At 39.4% G+C, this 20336-nt stretch overlaps 6 protein-coding genes across 6 annotated transcripts; 5 read left to right on the forward strand and 1 right to left on the reverse strand.

Annotated features, from left to right (window-relative positions):
• The first annotated feature begins 2903 nt into the window (after positions 1-2903).
• Positions 2904-3601, forward strand: LOC136696477 (histone H1-like). Its single transcript, XM_066670913.1, has one exon. It carries the CDS (start codon positions 2920-2922, stop codon positions 3535-3537), a length of 618 nt encoding a protein of 205 aa, XP_066527010.1. The 5' UTR covers positions 2904-2919; the 3' UTR covers positions 3538-3601.
• A 901-nt stretch (positions 3602-4502) lies between these two features.
• On the forward strand, positions 4503-19566 carry LOC136696163 (histone H2AX-like). Its single transcript, XM_066670327.1, has 3 exons — positions 4503-4897; positions 5833-5851; positions 19157-19566. The coding sequence occupies exons 1-3, from the start codon at positions 4515-4517 to the stop codon at positions 19541-19543; spliced, it is 789 nt and encodes a 262-aa protein (XP_066526424.1). The 5' UTR covers positions 4503-4514; the 3' UTR covers positions 19544-19566.
• Positions 6965-7374, reverse strand: LOC136696993 (histone H2B 1/2). Its single transcript, XM_066671838.1, has one exon. The coding sequence runs from the start codon at positions 7356-7358 to the stop codon at positions 6984-6986; it is 375 nt and encodes a 124-aa protein (XP_066527935.1). The 5' UTR covers positions 7359-7374; the 3' UTR covers positions 6965-6983.
• LOC136697711 (histone H4) lies at positions 9005-9620 on the forward strand. Its single transcript, XM_066672935.1, has one exon. It carries the CDS (start codon positions 9020-9022, stop codon positions 9329-9331), a length of 312 nt encoding a protein of 103 aa, XP_066529032.1. The 5' UTR covers positions 9005-9019; the 3' UTR covers positions 9332-9620.
• LOC136696999 (histone H2B 1/2) lies at positions 10260-10664 on the forward strand. Its single transcript, XM_066671850.1, has one exon. The coding sequence runs from the start codon at positions 10271-10273 to the stop codon at positions 10643-10645; it is 375 nt and encodes a 124-aa protein (XP_066527947.1). The 5' UTR covers positions 10260-10270; the 3' UTR covers positions 10646-10664.
• Positions 17525-18203, forward strand: LOC136696489 (histone H1-like). The gene has a single exon (XM_066670927.1). It carries the CDS (start codon positions 17569-17571, stop codon positions 18184-18186), a length of 618 nt encoding a protein of 205 aa, XP_066527024.1. The 5' UTR covers positions 17525-17568; the 3' UTR covers positions 18187-18203.
• Positions 19567-20336: the final 770 nt, after the last annotated feature.

A 20336-nucleotide genomic window follows, 5' to 3' on the forward strand; every position in this document is an offset into this window, starting at 1 on the left:
GGTGTTATCCAGCTTAAAATAGCAAATACTTTTAAGTTATCATCATCAACCGTGCATAACATCATCAAAAGATTCAGAGAATTTGGAACAATTGCTGTGCGTAAGGGTCAAGGTCGTAAAACTCTACTGGATGCTCGTGATCTCCGGGCCCTTAAATGTCACTGCACCTCAAACAGGAATGCCACTGTCAAGGAAATAACAGAATGTGCTCAGGAATACTTCCAGAAAGCATTGTCAGTGAACACAATCCACCGTGCCATCCGCTTTTGCCAGCTGAAACTCTACAGTGCAACGAGGTTTGCACTGGGCCAGGGGTCTTTTAAAATGGAGTGTGGCAAAATGGAAGACTGTTCTGTGGTCAGATGAGTCACGATTTGAAGTTCTTTATGGATCACTGGGACTCCATGTCATCCGGACCAGAGAGGACAAGGATAACCCAAGTTGTTATCAACGCTCCGTTCAGAAGCCTGCATCACTGATGGTATGGGGTTGCATATGAGTGCTTGTGGCATGGGCAGCTTGCATGTCTGGAAAGGCACCATTAATGCAGAGAACTATGTTCAGGTCCTAGAACAACATATGCTCCCATCTAGACGTCATCTCTTTCAGGGAAGATCCTGCATTTTTCAACAAGATAATGCCAGACCACATTCTGCAGCAATCACAACATCATGGCTACGTAGGAGAAGGATCCGGGTACTGAAATGGCAGCCTGCAGTCCAGATCTTTCACCTATAGAGAACATTTGGCGCATCATAAAGAGGAAGGTGCGACAAAGAAGGCCCAAGACGATTGAACAGTTAGAGGCCTGTATTAGACATGAATAGGAGAGCATTCCTATTTCTAAACTTGAGAAACTGGTCTTCTCTGTTCCCAGACGTCTGCTGAGTGTGGTAAGAAGGTGGGGGGATACCACAAAGTGGTAAAAAATGGCCTTGTCCCAACTTTTTTGGGATTTGTTGACACCATGAAATTTTGAAACAACATATTTTTCCCTTAAAATGATAAATACCTGATCAAAAGTTTAAACTGAGAGAATGTGTGTTATATTCTGAATAAAATATTACATGTTGGCACCTCCACATCATTGCATTCAGTTTTTATTCACAATTTGCTTAGTGTCCCAAACTTTTGGAATCTAGTTTGTGTGTGTGTGTGTGTTTGTTTTGTTAATGACTTTGAGCTTAATAAATCCTTGGGAAGGCATTATATTGGAATACTTTTTTTTCTTACTGTACAGTTTATTTAGCATTGCTTTTTTTTTTTCAATTATAAATGCTTTAGCATTTCTGGTCAAGAACTATAAGAAGCTAATGCAGTTTAAATGAAATTGATATTAGTCAATAGAGTCATAGAACAGGTTATATGCTTTTAAATCCTAATGCATACAATAATAGGAAATTCAGTTGCAGTATTCAAATTTGTTTTACTGTAAATGTTTAATACTGTAAAAGACGATATATAATAAAAAATAATTAAGTCAAATTTGCATAAATATTTTGTGAAATGACAGTTGTATAATGTGACTTTTACAGTAAAACAATATTGTTATTTTGGTATTTTTCCATGTATTTGAAAGGGATTCATTGTAAAATAAGTAACAACAGCATATACATTTTACTGAATGTATTAGTTTATTAGCAGTAGGATTATGCTAATTCACATATGAGGCCATTTGGATTCACATGTATGTTTAATAACGCACATGTTACGTTCATTTTTTTATTTCTTTTTTTAAGTTTAAATCAGAAAACATTTTACAAACTGTAAATTTTAAAGTTTGTACTGTATTTTTAACCAAATTATAAACAAAGTATTTTTATTTTTTACAATGTGGACATCAGCAGAATTACCTCATGCTCAGATGTGACTATAAGTTCTGCAGACCAGAAGGGGCCTTGCTGAAATCCTTTTTTTCTTTTACACACAGAATGAATAATAAAGACTGCTTTTTTGCAGCTTTAAATAAGATATGACATCATTTTTTTTGTCAGAATACTTAATATAAGACAATATGATATTGGACAATAAACAGGGACTATATATATGAGGTGTATGTGGATATATAATTTTTGAAGTATTTAAATTTGATTAATCTTAAAAATTAAAGAATTGGTCAAGCCTGTTGTTCTGATATGAATAGTTTACAGAAGAACAATAACTAACTTCCCTAGACCTAGACCTTCAGCAGGTGGTGATAGAGTTTTACCAGCGAAACACGCTCTGAAAAAAACAGCTTTTCATGTATTCAATACATTATAAATGTAACCATGGTCACAACGATATATATATATATATATATATATATATTATTTTTTTTTACACTGCTTTGCTCTAAATTGTACGTAGGCCCAGACAGACTTGGCTTCCACCGACACTGTACTCGCACGTGTGCTTTACTCAGTCCGCGAGAGCTCATTTTTCAAATAGTAAACGAAGCGCTCGGCCACTTGCGTTTCGTCCACGTTTTGGTCCGGGCTCTTGTCGAAGTTGCTGCGGAAACTTTGGAATGGTCGAGCCAGCGTTTGTCGCCGTTTTCCACCGATATTCGAGACAAATGAACCATCTCTCGTTGGAATAGGCGGTGGAGCGACACACATTTGACAGCGCCATGTGAAACGAGGCTTCGCTGCGCGGCTGTTCCCGGTCTCCAGTCACACGGGAGAGACTGCTGTAGACGGACGCGTGGTTAATTTATCGGCAAATTGCTCCGCTATTTCTATTTCTGTCGCTAAAAGCCGAGAGAAAACACAAGTGAGAGCGTATAAGCGAAGCACGGCTGTAGAGCGAGCACCAGCTTGAGTCTTCACCGTTCTCATGTATCTTATAAGAGCCGTCCCCTCGGCAGGGAGGGGAGGTTCCTCAAAACAAAATCGTTTGTGTGTTCATTCGCTACCGCTACTCAGCAAAAGCAGAAAGATGGCAGAAGTCGCTCCAGCGCCCGCCGCAGCCGCTCCGGCCAAGGCACCCAAGAAGAAAGCTGCCGCTCGCCCTAAAAAGAGCGGCCCTAGCGTTGCCGAGCTGATCGTCAAGGCCGTGTCGGAATCCAAGGAGAGGAGCGGCGTGTCTCTGGCCGCGCTGAAGAAAGCCCTCGCCGCCGCCGGCTACGACGTGGAGAAAAACAACTCCCGTGTCAAGGTGGCCGTCAAGAGCCTGGTGACCAAGGGCACACTGGTGCAAACCAAAGGCACCGGCGCGTCTGGCTCTTTCAAGCTCAACAAGAAGCAAACCGAGACCAAGAAGAAACCAGTCAAAAAGGTGGCACTTAAAGCCAAGAAGCCTGTCGCCAAGAAACCCGCCGCGGCCAAGAAGCCCAAGAAGGTAGCGGCAAAGAAGCCTGCTGCCGCCAAGAAATCCCCGAAGAAGGTGAAGAAGCCTGTGGCTGCTAAGAAAGTGGCCAAGTCCCCCAAGAAAGCAAAGAAGCCCGCGGCCCCTAAGAAGGCAGCTAAGAGCCCCAAGAAGACAAAGACGGTCAAACCCAAAGCAGCGAAGCCCAAGGCGCAGAAAGCGAAAAAGGCTGCCCCCAAGAAGAAGTAAATGTAGTTTTTCTTCGTTTTTCAATCCTTTACAGTACAAAACGGCTCTTTTAAGAGCCAACCACGTTTTCACCCAGAAAGAGCTGCAATTTCAGTTAGTGAGTGTGAAGCATGAAACAGTAATTGGAGCTTTTTATTTTAGTAGTAGCACCACATCAGATTTTAGGGAGTGGTACATATTTAACGTTAAGGACAATTTCCCCTTGTCTCTTTCTGTATTGTGAATGATTCAGAAAAATACATTAGTATATGTTCATGAACAATAATTACTCATCATACAACAAAGATCTTTAGTTGGTATTTTAATACAGATAAACTGACTTCAACAGATTATACAAAAGGGATCCACTAAGAATAACTTGGATCATTTTGGGATTTCAAACATGTTTTGGAGTAAGTGTAAAACTAATGTATTTATGAAGCCTGAGCAATGCTTCAGTGCATCAAAGTAACCTTGATTTCCTTGCGAAAGCTCAATAATCACGGATTCTTATGTTTTCTTCTTTTTAAATATACTTCATAAGGAAATTCATACAAAACATCTAAGCATCACACTACAACCACAATACATCAAGACAATACTTTTTCTTTAAATATATATACCATTCAAAAGATTGATTAAAAGTACAAAGAATCAAGTACAAAGTACAAGATTCAAAGTACATGGCATTAAATACTCTCTTACACACACACAGTAAAGTTATGTGTATTGTTTATGCATGTATATGAATTTGCTGTTATGATTTTCCTTTATTAAAGTTGGTTTAAAAAGGAGAGAGAGAGAGAGAGTGTGTGTGTGTGTGTTGGGGCGTGGGGGGAGGGGGGGATAGACAAGTGTTTCATGTCCCTGCTCTGACTGGCTATTTAAGAGCCGTTGCCTGTAGCCAATAGGAACGCAGATGGTTTTTCTATATAAAAAGCGCACGGAGCCCAAAGCGTTTTATTTCAGTTTCGTTAACAGACAACTGTACCATAAAGATGAGCGGCAGAGGTAAGACCGGTGGAAAGGCAAGAGCTAAGGCCAAGACTCGTTCATCCCGGGCTGGACTGCAGTTCCCTGTCGGCCGTGTTCACAGGCTTCTGCGCAAGGGAAACTATGCCGAGCGCGTTGGTGCAGGCGCTCCCGTCTATTTGGCAGCTGTGCTGGAGTATCTGACCGCTGAGATCTTGGAGTTGGCTGGAAATGCTGCCCGCGACAACAAGAAAACCCGTATCATTCCTCGTCACCTGCAGCTGGCCGTTCGTAACGACGAAGAGCTCAACAAACTGCTCGGAGGAGTGACGATCGCTCAGGGTGGAGTGTTGCCCAACATCCAGGCTGTGCTTTTGCCCAAAAAGACCGAGAAGGCGGCCAAAACCAAGTAAACTGTCGGTCCACTTCTCCAGAATCACCCAAAGGCTCTTTTAAGAGCCACCCACTTTTGCAAAAAAGTGCATTTATTTAACAAACTCTTTACAATTGCATGCACATCACACAAATGTAAACGTGTTATATAATTATGTAAAGATGAGAGAATGGACAATAAGTGTAAATCGTTTGGTGGTCATGGTTGATCAGTGTACATGTGCCACACTCGGCATCAGTTAGATTCATGCTTCCCTGAGCTGCTGTGTTTTGACCATGGACAAGAGTCAAGTTAGGATAAGAACCTAGACTTAACTTTCCAAATGTAATCAATAACTAATCTGATTTTATATGATATGTACTAAATGGAATTTACAGTGACTTTGATCCATGGCTTTTCAATTGATCACTCAAAGAATCACGTTTAAAAAATGTATTTAAACACCTTTTACATCATTTGCATTGAACAGTGCTGAAAATTAGTTACATTATTTACTTTTAAAATAAAATAAGAAACATATATATATTAAGTCAAACTCAGAACTTGAGAATTCCTCAAATGTTTTATATATTTTCATGTTGGATTCATATAAACAATTTATACTTAAGAACATATAGTTACATATGAATTATTTATAGAGAGTTTTAGCACAAAGTGTCAAAAGACAACTCATGTTTAAGCCGACACAGTGGAAAACCCACAGGACGTGATTAATAATTTGAAACATTGGCGGGAATAAAGGCGTCCAATAGAATTTTGGCCACGAGGGGTCGGCCGTCCAATAGAAGGCAGTAATCCCAGACGCCCAATAAGTGACAAGATGTTCTAGAGCTTAAAAGGGCCGTGGACCGCATGATTTCACATTCTTTCTCTGAAAGAGAAGTACATTGCGACGTGATGGCAAGAACTAAGCAGACCGCTCGTAAGTCCACTGGTGGCAAAGCTCCGAGGAAGCAGTTGGCTACTAAAGCCGCGCGAAAAAGCGCCCCAGCTACCGGCGGTGTGAAGAAGCCTCATCGTTACAGGCCTGGCACCGTAGCCCTGCGAGAGATTCGCCGTTACCAGAAGTCAACTGAGCTGCTCATCCGCAAGCTGCCCTTCCAGCGCCTGGTTCGTGAGATTGCTCAAGATTTCAAAACCGATCTCCGTTTCCAGAGCTCTGCCGTCATGGCTCTCCAGGAGGCCAGCGAAGCCTACTTGGTTGGTCTGTTTGAAGACACCAACCTGTGCGCCATCCACGCCAAGAGAGTCACCATCATGCCCAAAGACATTCAGCTGGCTCGCCGTATCCGCGGAGAGCGCGCATAAGCTCATAGCTCGGCTTTCTTTACAATTAACAAAAGGCTCTTTTAAGAGCCACCGACCTATTTCTGTCAAAACGAGTAGATTTTTTACTTTATTTTTATTTTCTGTTTATATTGGACTAGAGATTTTAACTGGAAGGAAGAATCACTCAGTACAGTAACATGCACCTAAAAAAATATTTTATTATCAATTAAGTTGTTTATATTCTGTGTCCTTCAAATAATATTCCATTCAGTAACAATCATAGCTTATATAAAATCAACAAACGTGAGAATTTTAGTAAAGCTAATTGGATGAAGTATGCCAGAGATACAACTTGGTTAATTGCAGTAAGGAGATTATCTGTTAGCCTTTTAACTAAGTCTAATGGGTTGTTTTATTAAAACCATAAAATGTCAAATGCCTTTGGGGCAAGAGGAAGAGTCTCTAGACCTGTAACACTCCAATAAAAAAAAGTGATATTGCTTTAAATTATGATAGGAATATTTGAAGTAAGATGTAATTTTATGTGGTATATTATGTCTGGTAAAATCCAAATTGTGAAAAACATGATATAAAATGACTGCGGAACAGTTCTTTATTTCTAGTGATGTAAGAGCATCAGGACTGAACTAAAAAGACAAAAGGCTTATGTGTATATAAAATGCATTTGCACATATTTCATGAAAGATATTGATCAGTGTATGGATTTATTTTAAATTCAATTTACAAGTGAACGGAAAATCATTTGAACTTCACATGAAAACATGGGTGGCTCTTAAAAGAGCCGTTGGGTTTGGACGTGTCTGATCACCGCTTACTTGGAGCTGGTGTACTTGGTGACGGCCTTGGTGCCCTCGGACACGGCGTGCTTGGCCAGTTCACCGGGCAGAAGAAGGCGCACGGCGGTCTGGATCTCCCTGGAGGTGATGGTGGAGCGCTTGTTGTAGTGAGCCAGACGGGAAGCCTCGCCGGCGATGCGCTCGAAAATATCGTTGACGAACGAGTTCATGATCCCCATAGCCTTAGAAGAGATACCAGTATCGGGGTGAACCTGCTTCAGCACCTTGTACACGTAAATAGCATAACTCTCCTTCCTGGTGCGCTTACGCTTCTTACCGCCTTTACCAGCCGTCTTGGTCACGGCTTTCTTTGACCCTTTCTTCGGGGCTGACTTAGCTGGCTCAGGCATTGTGGACGTTCTTTCGAGTGCTACTCAAAAACGACTGTGGGGGCTTGTCCCTGCTCGCGGCTTATATAGACTGTTATATGCAGATAAAACATATCTCCGCCCACTCAAATGTTGTCCAACGTCCATTGATCAGCATTTAGCCGCTTGAATTTCTCCCTCCAGCCTCTCTTTTATACCAGCTTAAACCCACTGTAGAGGATTTGTGCTTAGATTTATCTGTAAAACAATCAAAACACATCAGTTTACCAAGGGGATAAAAGTGGCATGAGTACATAAGGAAATGTATTGCTTGAATTTTGGTTTGTCCTTTCTTGAAATTTGCATGATGTACACACAATTATTCTAAAAGCATATACTAATAAAAGTTATAGAGAAAATGCAAATAACCAGGCTTTAGCTACAGGTAAAACCAGCCCGGTACTAGGAGCAGGTGCTCATAGTGTCTCATCTGAGTTTGAATAGCACTGCTCTGTGCTTGCCGTTTTAAACAATGATTTTGAACTCTATTTTAATATGCAATGATAATGGTGTGCAATTATTCATACAATGAAATGTGTCTTTCACATTTAACCCACCTCTTGCAAACGTTTTTTTTTTTTAACACACACACACACACACACGCACACACGCTAGTTCACCAGAGGCTGTGAACACCCACCCATAGCTGCAGGCAACCGTCCTTGATGCCTGTGGAGCATTTGGAGGTTCAGTGCCTTGCTCAAGAGCAATTAATGGATGACCCTGTCAGTCTTGGAGAACGAACTGGCAAACTTCTGGGTATCAAGACGGTCTCTAACAATAAGCCCAATGATCCCCTTTTCTTGCAGCTGGGAGTTTTCTTCTTATTTGTCTTCGTGTGTACAGAATTCTTGCTTTGATTCTCTCTTATTTTAGCCTCTGCATTTAATTCTTCTGGGCTCTGGAGTGTTTCTCAATTTTGATCTTGGCTTGTTCTTTCTCATTTCCACTTTGCAATTTTCTATAATAAAGTCCAAATTGCTCATGTCGGTTTCTGACTTCTGATTCCAGTAAGTAGCTGAAATTGAGGTTTTTGTTTTTGCATGGATTTCACAGAGTACTGGGAGTTTCCTCCCAGGAAATTGCAGTGGAATGCTGCTCCACCCCATGTCTTAAACTAACAATTATCTAAACAATGCTGGAATTCATCACTGTGAATGTTTCACACTTAGCTAAACTACAGCAGTTAGAGTTTTAGTTTTGAGTTATAGTTTAATGTACAGTAATATTTTTCTCTCTCTTTCCATATAGTCCACATCTTATTTGTTATATCAAGCTGAATTACAATACTAGTTCTTTTAAATATAATAGTTTTTTAAGACACGTGTGTGCGTTATTTATAACACATGTGTGTTTATAACGTGTGTATTATCATATTATATTGTATGTATGTTGGTGGATGGGGAATGGATCACAGCCATTTCTGCAACAATTGACCTGTATTAAGTGCGCTAACAAAGGCACTCGCGCCAAATCGAATGAATGAATATCGTGTGATGTGTTGTCTCGCTCCAGAGTCTGTTGTATTTAGCTCCGCCTTTCTGGGCGTTGGTTTCAACCAGGTCCTGTAGAGGAGCATAATAACAGCCTTGCACGAGCAGCGTCGTATTCATTATTTTTACGTCTACTGAAGCAGCAGAAAAATGTCCGGCAGAGGAAAAGGCGGTAAAGGTCTTGGAAAAGGAGGCGCTAAGCGTCATCGTAAAGTGCTCCGTGATAACATCCAGGGTATTACCAAGCCTGCAATCCGTCGTCTCGCTCGTCGTGGTGGTGTCAAGCGTATTTCTGGTCTGATCTACGAAGAGACCCGTGGTGTGCTGAAAGTGTTTCTGGAGAACGTGATCAGGGACGCCGTCACTTACACTGAGCACGCCAAGAGAAAGACTGTCACCGCTATGGATGTGGTGTACGCCCTGAAACGCCAGGGACGCACTCTGTACGGTTTCGGAGGTTAAACGCTCGACTCGACCAAGGCTTATATCCAACGGCTCTTTTAAGAGCCACCCACAAGTTCAACAAAACAGCGTTTCCACAAGTGTTTTTTTTTTTTTTTAAAGCAAATGCTGTTTATTTTTATTTATATTTACTACAAAAAAACCCGTAATTTGAAAATGTTTTGTCTGGTGTAAAAGGTGTAAGTTGAAAGGCTGTATTTAAACTAAACAGTCAATATAATGAAGTAGAACCATTTTTAAATTGATATCCTGTTATACTTTCAAGCATATTTGTCACACTACAGGCTTAATAAATTCCAAACTTGGTTATGTCCATGTCCAACAATAGAGCTCCTGGCTCATGAGTTTTTTCTTAAACAATGAATTTTATTCATTTACCGATGAACATGTCTTGGAATTGAGCACATAAGGAAAAAGTGTTTGAAACAAAGTCCCGACAAACCAGTACCATTTTGAGAATATATAATTATTTTAAAGTATGGTGATTATCACTCCACATACTGAACGTGTGTTATTAATTTTCTTCGCATATTCATCAAACATAGAAAAACATACATCTGAATCCAAACGTCCTCATATGTGAGACGCTCAGGAATACAAACAATATAATTACCTAAGAAAAGAGCTCCGAAATCCTGTTTGAACAATTCATACTTAGAGCACATAAATAGCCCGTATCGTAAAATATTACATATGTGAACTTTATTGGTGCGAAATGCGCGGGACAAAGAACAAAGACAGCTCAGGTCTCGGGCAGAGCATAACGTCAATGAAAAGAGCGTCTGGAGCGAGGAGTTCAAGCGTCCGAACGCTGATCAATGGGCGTTGGACAGCATTTGAGTGGGCGGAGAAAAGATTCATCTGCATACCACAGTCTATATAAGACGCGAGCAGGAACGCCCCTCTTTATTCTTGAGTAGAACTCGAAGAACGTCTACAATGCCTGAGCCAGCTAAGTCAGCACCGAAGAAAGGGTCTAAGAAAGCCGTGACCAAGACGGCTGGTAAAGGCGGTAAGAAGCGTAAGCGCACCAGGAAGGAGAGTTATGCTATATACGTGTACAAGGTGCTGAAGCAGGTTCACCCCGATACTGGTATCTCTTCTAAGGCTATGGGGATCATGAACTCGTTCGTCAACGATATTTTCGAGCGCATCGCCGGCGAGGCTTCCCGTTTGGCTCACTATAACAAGCGCTCCACCATCACCTCCAGGGAGATCCAGACTGCCGTGCGCCTGCTTCTGCCCGGTGAACTGGCCAAGCACGCCGTGTCCGAGGGCACCAAGGCCGTCACCAAGTACACCAGCTCCAAGTAAGCGGTGATCAGACACGTCCAAACCCAACGGCTCTTTTAAGAGCCACCCATGTTTTCATGTGAAGTTCAAATGATTTTCCGTTAATTTGAAGTATTTAATGTTCCTAATTAAGGTTTTGTTTTAAAGTGTACCTTAGAACAATAGTTTCCTAACAAATCCCACATTTACAGCTATTTTCCTGCATATGTAGCAACATTTCACATGATTAATGCCCTCAGGAGTGGGTATTATATTTTGGTGTTATTTTCTTCTGCAAATAATGTCTTAAACAATCCAGGATTGACAGACTGAAATTAAATTTGAGACAGTGACTGAGAATTGTCCTGAATCAGATTGTATGTCAATAGCATTTTTAATGAATTGAGTAGCACCTGTAAAAAATGTCTGAAATTAACAGAGAAAATATGTAAAGTCATGACAAAAAAAAACAAAAAACAAAAAAAAAACAATGTAAAGTGGAACACAAGGACACAATGTATAGACAGTAATATAAAGTAAAATAATTAAGCAAACAACTAAATTTTACTATAATGTTAAAACAATCACAAACTTGTTGAATTTACAGTTTACTGTAGTTCAAACAGAGAAATTGTAATATGTATACAATAAAATACAGTAAAAATTACAGCATGGTGGTGTTAAAATAATACCTTTCATAGGTAGACTTATTTTATACAGAAAAAATCTGTATTACATTTTACAGATTTATTATGTTAATTTTTAGGTTGTACAAAAAACACTCATTTACACTGATCTGTCATTAAAGCCACCTGTTCATATATTTTTTTTTCAACACAAATGAAAGAAGCAAGATAATTACTATCTCTGATTTTACATTTACAAGGTGACCAGACAAGGTAGGTGTGTCTAACAGAGTGGACACAGTGTTTAAAAACTCCAGCAGCACTGCTGTGTTTGATCCACTTGTACCAGCAACACACAGTAACACACCACCAGTGTCACTGCAGCACTGAGAATGATCCACCACCCAAGTCATGTTCTGAGTGGGTTCTGAAAAAGACACTAGTGTTTCCACAGACATACAGTATAAGAGTACTTCATATAAAAAGGGCATTTCCTTGTGTTAAATAATGAGGAGTCCATGAAGTTTGGAGAGCTTCTTATTAATTTAATTCAAAATAATTCAGCTGTGTATTTTGTGATAGATTTACATGAAGCTGACTATCTTTCGAAATATCATCTGTACACAGTGTCAAAAGGGAATTCAAGGTTGCAATGTCTTAACATTAATGACCTGGTAGATTTTTATCCATTAACATCATATATTGTTAAGAATCACCATGTAATTACCCTGAAACACAGTGTTGTTTAAATAAACCAGTGATTAAAGATTTGTAGTCATAGAAATATGGCACGTGTTCTTTAAACAATTTGATAAAACACTATGTGGAAAAATACAAAAATTACGGCAGTTTCCCCATTTTAGATGCAGAGAAATTATAAGTCCTCAGTGACACATACTCAGAGTAGACATTTCTCTTTTGCCAGCTGACCAACATTTTATTTTTTTTAATGACATCTTTCATTTCTAATATTGAAAACTAGTGTCTTTCTTCCTTGAATCTAGAGATGACTGACGCAGAGCAATCATTACTGTGCTGCCATTTCTGAGGTGTTACCTGACCTTCCAGAGGTGACAAAAGATATCCTAGAGGAGACCTTACAATCTCTTGGGGTGAAGATATATTATGACTCTCAGTTTATCACGGCAGCTGATTTGCTGTCAGCGCTGAGGCCAGTTCAAGCCCGTAAAGTTGTTGCTGCTTGGAAGCTGAGATATTCAGGTATGTCAGTAGAAAATGCAGCCACTGCTCAAAGTGGCCTGCATTGAAAAATCAATTATAAGCAGTATAAGGCTTAGAAATGTTCATATTGTGTTCTTGATATGTTTTTGTATGTTTTTGCAGGCCAGACTTCTGAAACCAGCAACTCACCTGTTGGTGCCTCACTGAGCACTCCAGGATTCTTCCAGTGTGTTTCACCTAGAAGTTCATCCTCAGCCTCTTCCAACAGCTGCTAAAGTTCTGATATAGACTGGGTGAAATACTTTCATGATTCCATGGGAAAGGTTCCCAGAGGACCTTATACAGTCAGTAGAGAGAGGAAAACCACCAAGTCCATGAATGAGAAGAGAAATGGTCTGGATTGTAGTTTGTGAGATTATGCGAAAAAGTTCTTGTGTAAATAAAAGGAATACTACTGAAGTTGCCAAAAAGATGGTGGCAAAATTTCCAAATTCTCTGCAAGACATAATTGAAGGAGATTTGATTGACTCAGGGTATCACTCAGTTAAACAATTACAAAATAGGATAAGAGATCAACAACCCCAAAAATAAGAAAACGAAAGAAATGCACTGAGGACTCAGACACAGATGAAGTGCATCCATAAAGCAGAGCAGCAATTCAGGACATGTATGGGTGCATAAACTGTGATTTAAAATTCCTGCCCCTTGGAGCAGCAAACTGAAGCAAATCCAGAGGAGGTCAAACTAATTATGAAGGTCACTTTCTACACACAGCGTAAACAAATCAACCAGGGGAAGATAAAAAAAATCTACTGGAGCAATGGTCATTTTTGTTCAGTGAGCTTGGCATGGTGGTTCACTTCAAGGAGCTCACTGGAATTGGACTTAAAGAGACTTTTACACAAAATGTGGATATGAAAGGGAAAGGGCTTCTGAACTACACGAAGACAACAAGAACAAACAGTTCCTACAGGCTGTGTTAAAGCATAAAACAATGGTGGGATAGGTGAGTGGATGCTCAGAAGACATCAAAGAGATGGTGTTGCTTCTATTGTCCTACTTTGATGAGAAGGAAGGCCTGATGTTCTGTTATTTGGAGGACACGTGCCTTGCTGGAGAAGTACAGATGGACCAAGCTCCTTTGACTCCCACCATTGCTCTGTGTGGTAATTTAACTTTCTTGCTCTTTCATTTTTTTCTGTTCAGTGTTTCTTTTCATGTTTGTTTTCATACTTGATTTTTCATTTTCCTCATTTTCTTTCACCTTTTCTGTCTCTGACACATTTAGATTGCACATGTTTTGTTAATGTACGCTCTTAAGTTTGTTTCTCAGCACTAAGCCTGCATGCTTAAAAGCATTTTAATTCACCCTTAAATATCTAAAAATGTATATATTTATAACATTTATACTAAATAAATTACACCCAGACTCTTGTATTCATCTCACACCATGTACACCACACACTCATCTCACAAGCCATACATATGCATTCACAAACACACATAGACAACATACACTACAGACATACACATTAAATTAACTCGATGGACCCTATATATATAGCTATTTTGCTATTCCGTTTATTTGTCAGTGCCTCTTTTAGTTGCATTTAAACAGTAATTATGTGACATATTGAATATGGCTATGTTGTTTTATTTTCTAAAGAACCTTAGCTACTCAAATATGTAATCACTTGAGGTTTTCATGCTGACCGATAAATCAATTTTTTTATAAATTTGTCATGTTTTGACCAAAAATTTTACCTAGCGCCTGCTTTTTTTTCATATTTCTCAATGTACAGCCTTGAAATAATATTCCCACAGTGGATATCTTGACACAGATTGTTAGTGTGAGGTGTATTTTAGTTGAAAACATAAGCATTTTTTATGCTAATTTATTACATGTCATATTACTGTGACAAAATAAATTTTTAGCATCAGACGGACATATTTTTCTTGATATTCTAAGCTCTGGGATGTATGACTGATAAAGTTCTGACAGTCACAGCAGGCCCAGACTTTCAGGAATTTAGTTCAGGACAAATATGGACAATATCCCAACAAATAAAAAACATTTTGGTACTTTGGCACAATTTGGTACATTCTCAGATGCTGATAATGTTTACAGTTATTATTATTATTATAATCTTTTTAAAAAATGATGAAATAATACTTGTTTATTTAGAAAACACACAATAAATAATTATTTAAGCTTTTTAGTTTATATTTGTTGATCTAATGCAGTGTTATTTGATGTGAAACCTAAAAAAAACCTTGAAAAACTATAAATCAATAGTAGAAATATGTTTTTGCTGATGACTCATATTTTTCTGCCCAGAGACAGCGTGGGTTGACCTTATGTGAGTCAAAACGAAACTGAAAGTAAACAGCGTCTTTCTTGTCCCTTTTTCAGCGGTTTTTTTTAATGATCTTAGCGCCTATCATTAGTCTTTCATGACAAGGACATAAGACCAAAATTTTGAAGGAGCACCTTGATTTTTAGGTGGTTTTTCACACTGGATTACTCCCAGAGGCTTCACAGCACCGCGATGAGAGCGCTATTTTTAGAAACGGTAGGATCTGCGCTTTCTAACGGTATACGGAGCTCACAGAAGCATTCAGACATTCAAGACTTACAAAGCTGATTATATAAGGTGTGTTTCTACCCCGCAAAATGCGGGGTTTCGGGTTAAATACACTCACAGCACAAAATGCATAATGCCCACACCACAGAAATACTCACAGACACATACTACATACACCAGACTCTCACTTATTTCTCACACCATTTACATGCCACACATACACTCATCCACAGACAGATACACACCAAATACACTCTATATATTAGCATCACACTATATATATTAGTGTTTGTTTTGTTAATGACTTTGCGCTTAATAAATCCTTGGAAAGGCATATTATTGGATTTTTTTTCTTACCGTACAGTTCATTTAGCATTGCTTTTTTTTCAATTATAAATGCTTTAGCATTTCTGGTCAAGAACTATAAGAATCTAATGCAGTTTAAATGAAATTGATATTAGTCAATAGAGTCATAGAACAGGTTATATTCTTTTAAATCCTAATGCATACAATAATAAGAAATTCAGTTGCAGTATTCAAATTTGTTTTACTGTAAATGTGTTTATTACTGTAAAAGATGATAAATAATATAAAATAATGAAGTAAAATTTGCATAAATATTTTGTGAAATGACAGTTGTATAATGAGACTTTTACAATAAAACAATGTTGTTATTTTGGTATTTTTCCATGTATTTGAAAGGGATTCATTGTAAAATAAGTAACAACAGCATATACATTTTACTGAATGTATTAGTTTATTAGCAGTATGATGATGCTAATTTAGCAGAAATCCACTGTTGGGTTTACCTGTTTAAAATTTATTTATTTATTTTTTTTTTACTTTTTTTTATGTTTAAATCAGAACACTTTACATAACAAACTGTCAATTTTAAAGTTTGTACTGTATTTTTAACCAAATTAAAAACAAAGAAATTTTTTTTACAGTGTGCACATAGTGGTATCAGCAGAATTACCTCATGCTCAGATGTGACTATAAGCTCTGCAGACAAGAAGGGGCCTTGCTGAAAACTTTTTTTTCTTCTCCACACAGAATGAATAATAAAGACTGCTTTTTTTGCAGCTTTAAATGAGATATGATATCATTTGTTTGTCAGAATACTTAATATAAGACAATATGATATTGGACTATAAACAGGGACTATACATATGAGATGTTTTGGTTACGGAGGGAGCTTGTGTTGTGGGATTTATTTAATTTAAATTTTAAATTGAGTTAATTGCCTTTTGTTACAAATAACCTTTTGATCATCTCCCCCTCATTTGTATTGAAATGACCCTGTGTCTCAAAGCCTTTCAGATAATAGTCACCTCCTGTTTCTTCATTTACATCTAGCTTTTGAGAATCAACGGTGTGTTTGCATTCTATTGCTTTTATATGCTGGTTTTATATATTGAATCTCATATTCAAATCCTAGGCTCAGAAACACCAAGTTGAACCAAATGGTCATCAGCCATTTCATCCAAACATTTGTCCCAGGTCTATCTCCATGGGAGAGTTTCAAACACAGACGGGCACAATGTGTGACGTCAGCATTTCTGAAACCTCTGTTTACTTTCATAACAACAGCATTTACAACGTTTTCGAAAAACCTCCATTTTCAGTGACCTTAAATGTTGTTTTCTTGTGGATGGGAGGCCAAAGTAACAGACCAAAACCTCATTTTTAAAAGTAAACGGATCAGTGTGGACAGGCCTTAACAGGTATATGTGGATATATAATTTTTTGAAGTATTTAAATTAGATTAATCTTAAAAATTAAAGAATTGGTCAAGCCTGTTGTTCTGATATGAATAGTTTACAGAAGAACAATAACTAACTTCCCTAGACCTAGACCTTCAGCAGGTGGTGATAGATTTTTACCAGCGAAACACGCTTTTCATGTATTCGATACATTACAAATGTAACCATGGTCACAACGATATATATATATATATATATATATTATTTTTTTTTACACTGCTTTGCTCTAAATTGTACGTAGGCCCAGACAGACTTGGCTTCCACCGACACTGTACTCGCACGTGTGCTTTACTCAGTCCGCGAGAGCTCATTTTTCAAATAGTAAACGAAGCGCTCGGCCACTTGCGTTTCGTCCACGTTTTGGTCCGGGCTCTTGTCGAAGTTGCTGCGGAAACTTTGGAATGGTCGAGCCAGCGTTTGTCGCCGTTTTCCACCGATATTCGAGACAAATGAACCATCTCTCGTTGGAATAGGCGGTGGAGCGACACACATTTGACAGCGCCATGTGAAACGAGGCTTCGCTGCGCGGCTGTTCCCGGTCTCCAGTCACACGGGAGAGACTGCTGTAGACGGACGCGTGGTTAATTTATCGGCAAATTGCTCCGCTATTTCTATTTCTGTCGCTAAAAGCCGAGAGAAAACACAAGTGAGAGCGTATAAGCGAAGCACGGCTGTAGAGCGAGCACCAGCTTGAGTCTTCACCGTTCTCATGTATCTTATAAGAGCCGTCCCCTCGGCAGGGAGGGGAGGTTCCTCAAAACAAAATCGTTTGTGTTCATTTGCTACCGCTACTCAGCAAAAGCAGAAAGATGGCAGAAGTCGCTCCAGCGCCCGCCGCAGCCGCTCCGGCCAAGGCACCCAAGAAGAAAGCTGCCGCTCGCCCTAAAAAGAGCGGCCCTAGCGTTGCCGAGCTGATCGTCAAGGCCGTGTCGGAATCCAAGGAGAGGAGTGGCGTGTCTCTGGCCGCGCTGAAGAAAGCCCTCGCCGCCGCCGGCTACGACGTGGAGAAGAATAACTCCCGCGTCAAAGTGGCCGTCAAGAGCCTGGTGACCAAGGGCACACTGGTGCAAACCAAAGGCACCGGCGCGTCTGGCTCTTTCAAGCTCAACAAGAAGCAAACCGAGACCAAGAAGAAACCAGTCAAAAAGGTGGCACTTAAAGCCAAGAAGCCTGTCGCCAAGAAACCCGCCGCGGCCAAGAAGCCCAAGAAGGTAGCGGCAAAGAAGCCTGCTGCCGCCAAGAAATCCCCGAAGAAGGTGAAGAAGCCTGTGGCTGCTAAGAAAGTGGCCAAGTCCCCCAAGAAGGCAAAGAAGCCCGCGGCCCCTAAGAAGGCAGCTAAGAGCCCCAAGAAGACAAAGACGGTCAAACCCAAAGCAGCGAAGCCCAAGGCGCAGAAAGCGAAAAAGGCTGCCCCCAAGAAGAAGTAAATGTAGTTTTTCTTCGTTTTTCAATCCTTTAAGGTACAAAACGGCTCTTTTAAGAGCCAACCACGTTTTCACCCAGAAAGAGCTGCAATTTCAGTTAGTGAGTGTGAAGCATGAAACAGTAATTGGAGCTTTTTATTTTAGTAGTAGCACCACATCAGATTTTAGGGAGTTGTACATATTTAACGTTAAGGACAATTTCCTTTAGTCTCTTTCTGTATTGTGAATGATTCAGAAAAATACATTAGTCTATGTTCATGAACAATAATTACTCATCATACAACAAAGATCTTTAGTTGGTATTTTAATACAGATAAACTGACTTCAACAGATTATACAAAAGGGATCCACTAAGAATAATTTGGATCATTTTGGGATTTCAAACATGTTTTGGAGTAAGTGTAAAACTAATGTATTTATGAAGCCTGAGCAATGCTTCAGTGCATCAAAGTAACCTTGATTTCCTTGCGAAAGCTCAATAATCACGGATTCTTATGTTTTCTTCTTTTTAAATATACTTCATAAGGAAATTCATACAAAACATTTAAGCATCACACTACAACCACAATACATCAAGACAATACTTTTTCTTTAAATATATATACCATTCAAAAGATTGATGAAAAGTACAAAGTACAAGATTCAAAGTACATGGTATTAAATACTCTCTTACACACACACACACAGAGTAAAGTTATGTGTATTGTTTATGCATGTATATGAATTTGCTGTTAAGATTTTCCTTTAATAAAGTTGGTTTAAAAAGGGGAGCGAGAGAGAGTGAATGAAAGTGAGAGTGTGTGTGTGTTGGGGAGGGGGGGATACACAAGTGTTTCATGTCCCTGCTCTGACTGGCTATTTAAGAGCCGTTGCCTGTAGCCAATAGGAACGCAGATGGTTTTTCTATATAAAAAGCGCACGGAGACCAAAGCGTTTTATTTCAGTTTCGTTAACAGACAACTGTACCATAAAGATGAGCGGCAGAGGTAAGACCGGTGGAAAGGCAAGAGCTAAGGCCAAGACTCGATCATCCCGGGCTGGACTGCAGTTCCCTGTCGGCCGTGTTCACAGGCTTCTACGCAAAGGAAATTATGCTGAGCGCGTTGGTGCAGGCGCTCCCGTCTATTTGGCGGCTGTGCTGGAGTATCTGACCGCTGAGATCTTGGAGTTGGCTGGAAATGCTGCCCGCGACAACAAGAAGACCCGTATCATTCCTCGTCACCTGCAGCTGGCCGTTCGTAACGACGAAGAGCTCAACAAACTGCTCGGAGGAGTGACGATCGCTCAGGGTGGAGTGTTGCCCAACATCCAGGCTGTGCTTTTGCCCAAAAAGACCGAGAAGGCGGCCAAAACCAAGTAAACTGTCGGTCCACTTCTCCAGAATCACCCAAAGGCTCTTTTAAGAGCCGCCCACTTTTGCAAAAAAGTGCATTTATTTAACCAGCTCTTTACAATTGCATGCACATCAGTGTAAATATGTGGTATATAATTATGTAAAGATGAGAGCATGGACAATAAGTGCAAATCACTTTGTGGTCATGGTTGATCAGTGTATACACACTGATACTCAGCATCAGTTAGATTCATGCTTCTCTTATACCATTATACAGTGTTTTACATGTTTGTGTTATTGATCTGAGCTGCTGTGTTTTGACCATGGACAAGAGTTAAGTTAGGATAAGAATCTAGGTCATGACTTAACATGATTTAACTTTCCAAATATAATCAGTTAGTAAACTGATTTTATATGATACGAACTAAATGGAATTTACAGGGACTTTGATCAATCAAAGAATCGCGTTTAAAAAAAATCATTTAAATACCTTTTACATCATTTTCATTGAACAGTGCTGAAAATTAGTTACATTATTTACTTTTAAAATAAAAAAAAGTAAAAATATATTTTAAGTCAAACTCAGAACTTGAGAATTCCTCATGTTTTATATATTTCCATATTGGATTCATATAAACAATTTATACTTAAGAACATATAGTTACATATGAATTATATATAGAGAATTTGAGCACAAAGTGTCAAAAGACAGCTTATTATGTCAAAGCCCGACACAGTGGAAAACCCACAGGACGTGATTAATAATTTGAAACATTGGCGGGAATAAAGGCGTCCAATAGAATAGTGGCCACGAGGGGTC

This window comes from Hoplias malabaricus, chromosome 5 (genome assembly GCF_029633855.1).
Source record: "Hoplias malabaricus isolate fHopMal1 chromosome 5, fHopMal1.hap1, whole genome shotgun sequence".
NCBI lineage: Eukaryota > Metazoa > Chordata > Actinopteri > Characiformes > Erythrinidae > Hoplias > Hoplias malabaricus.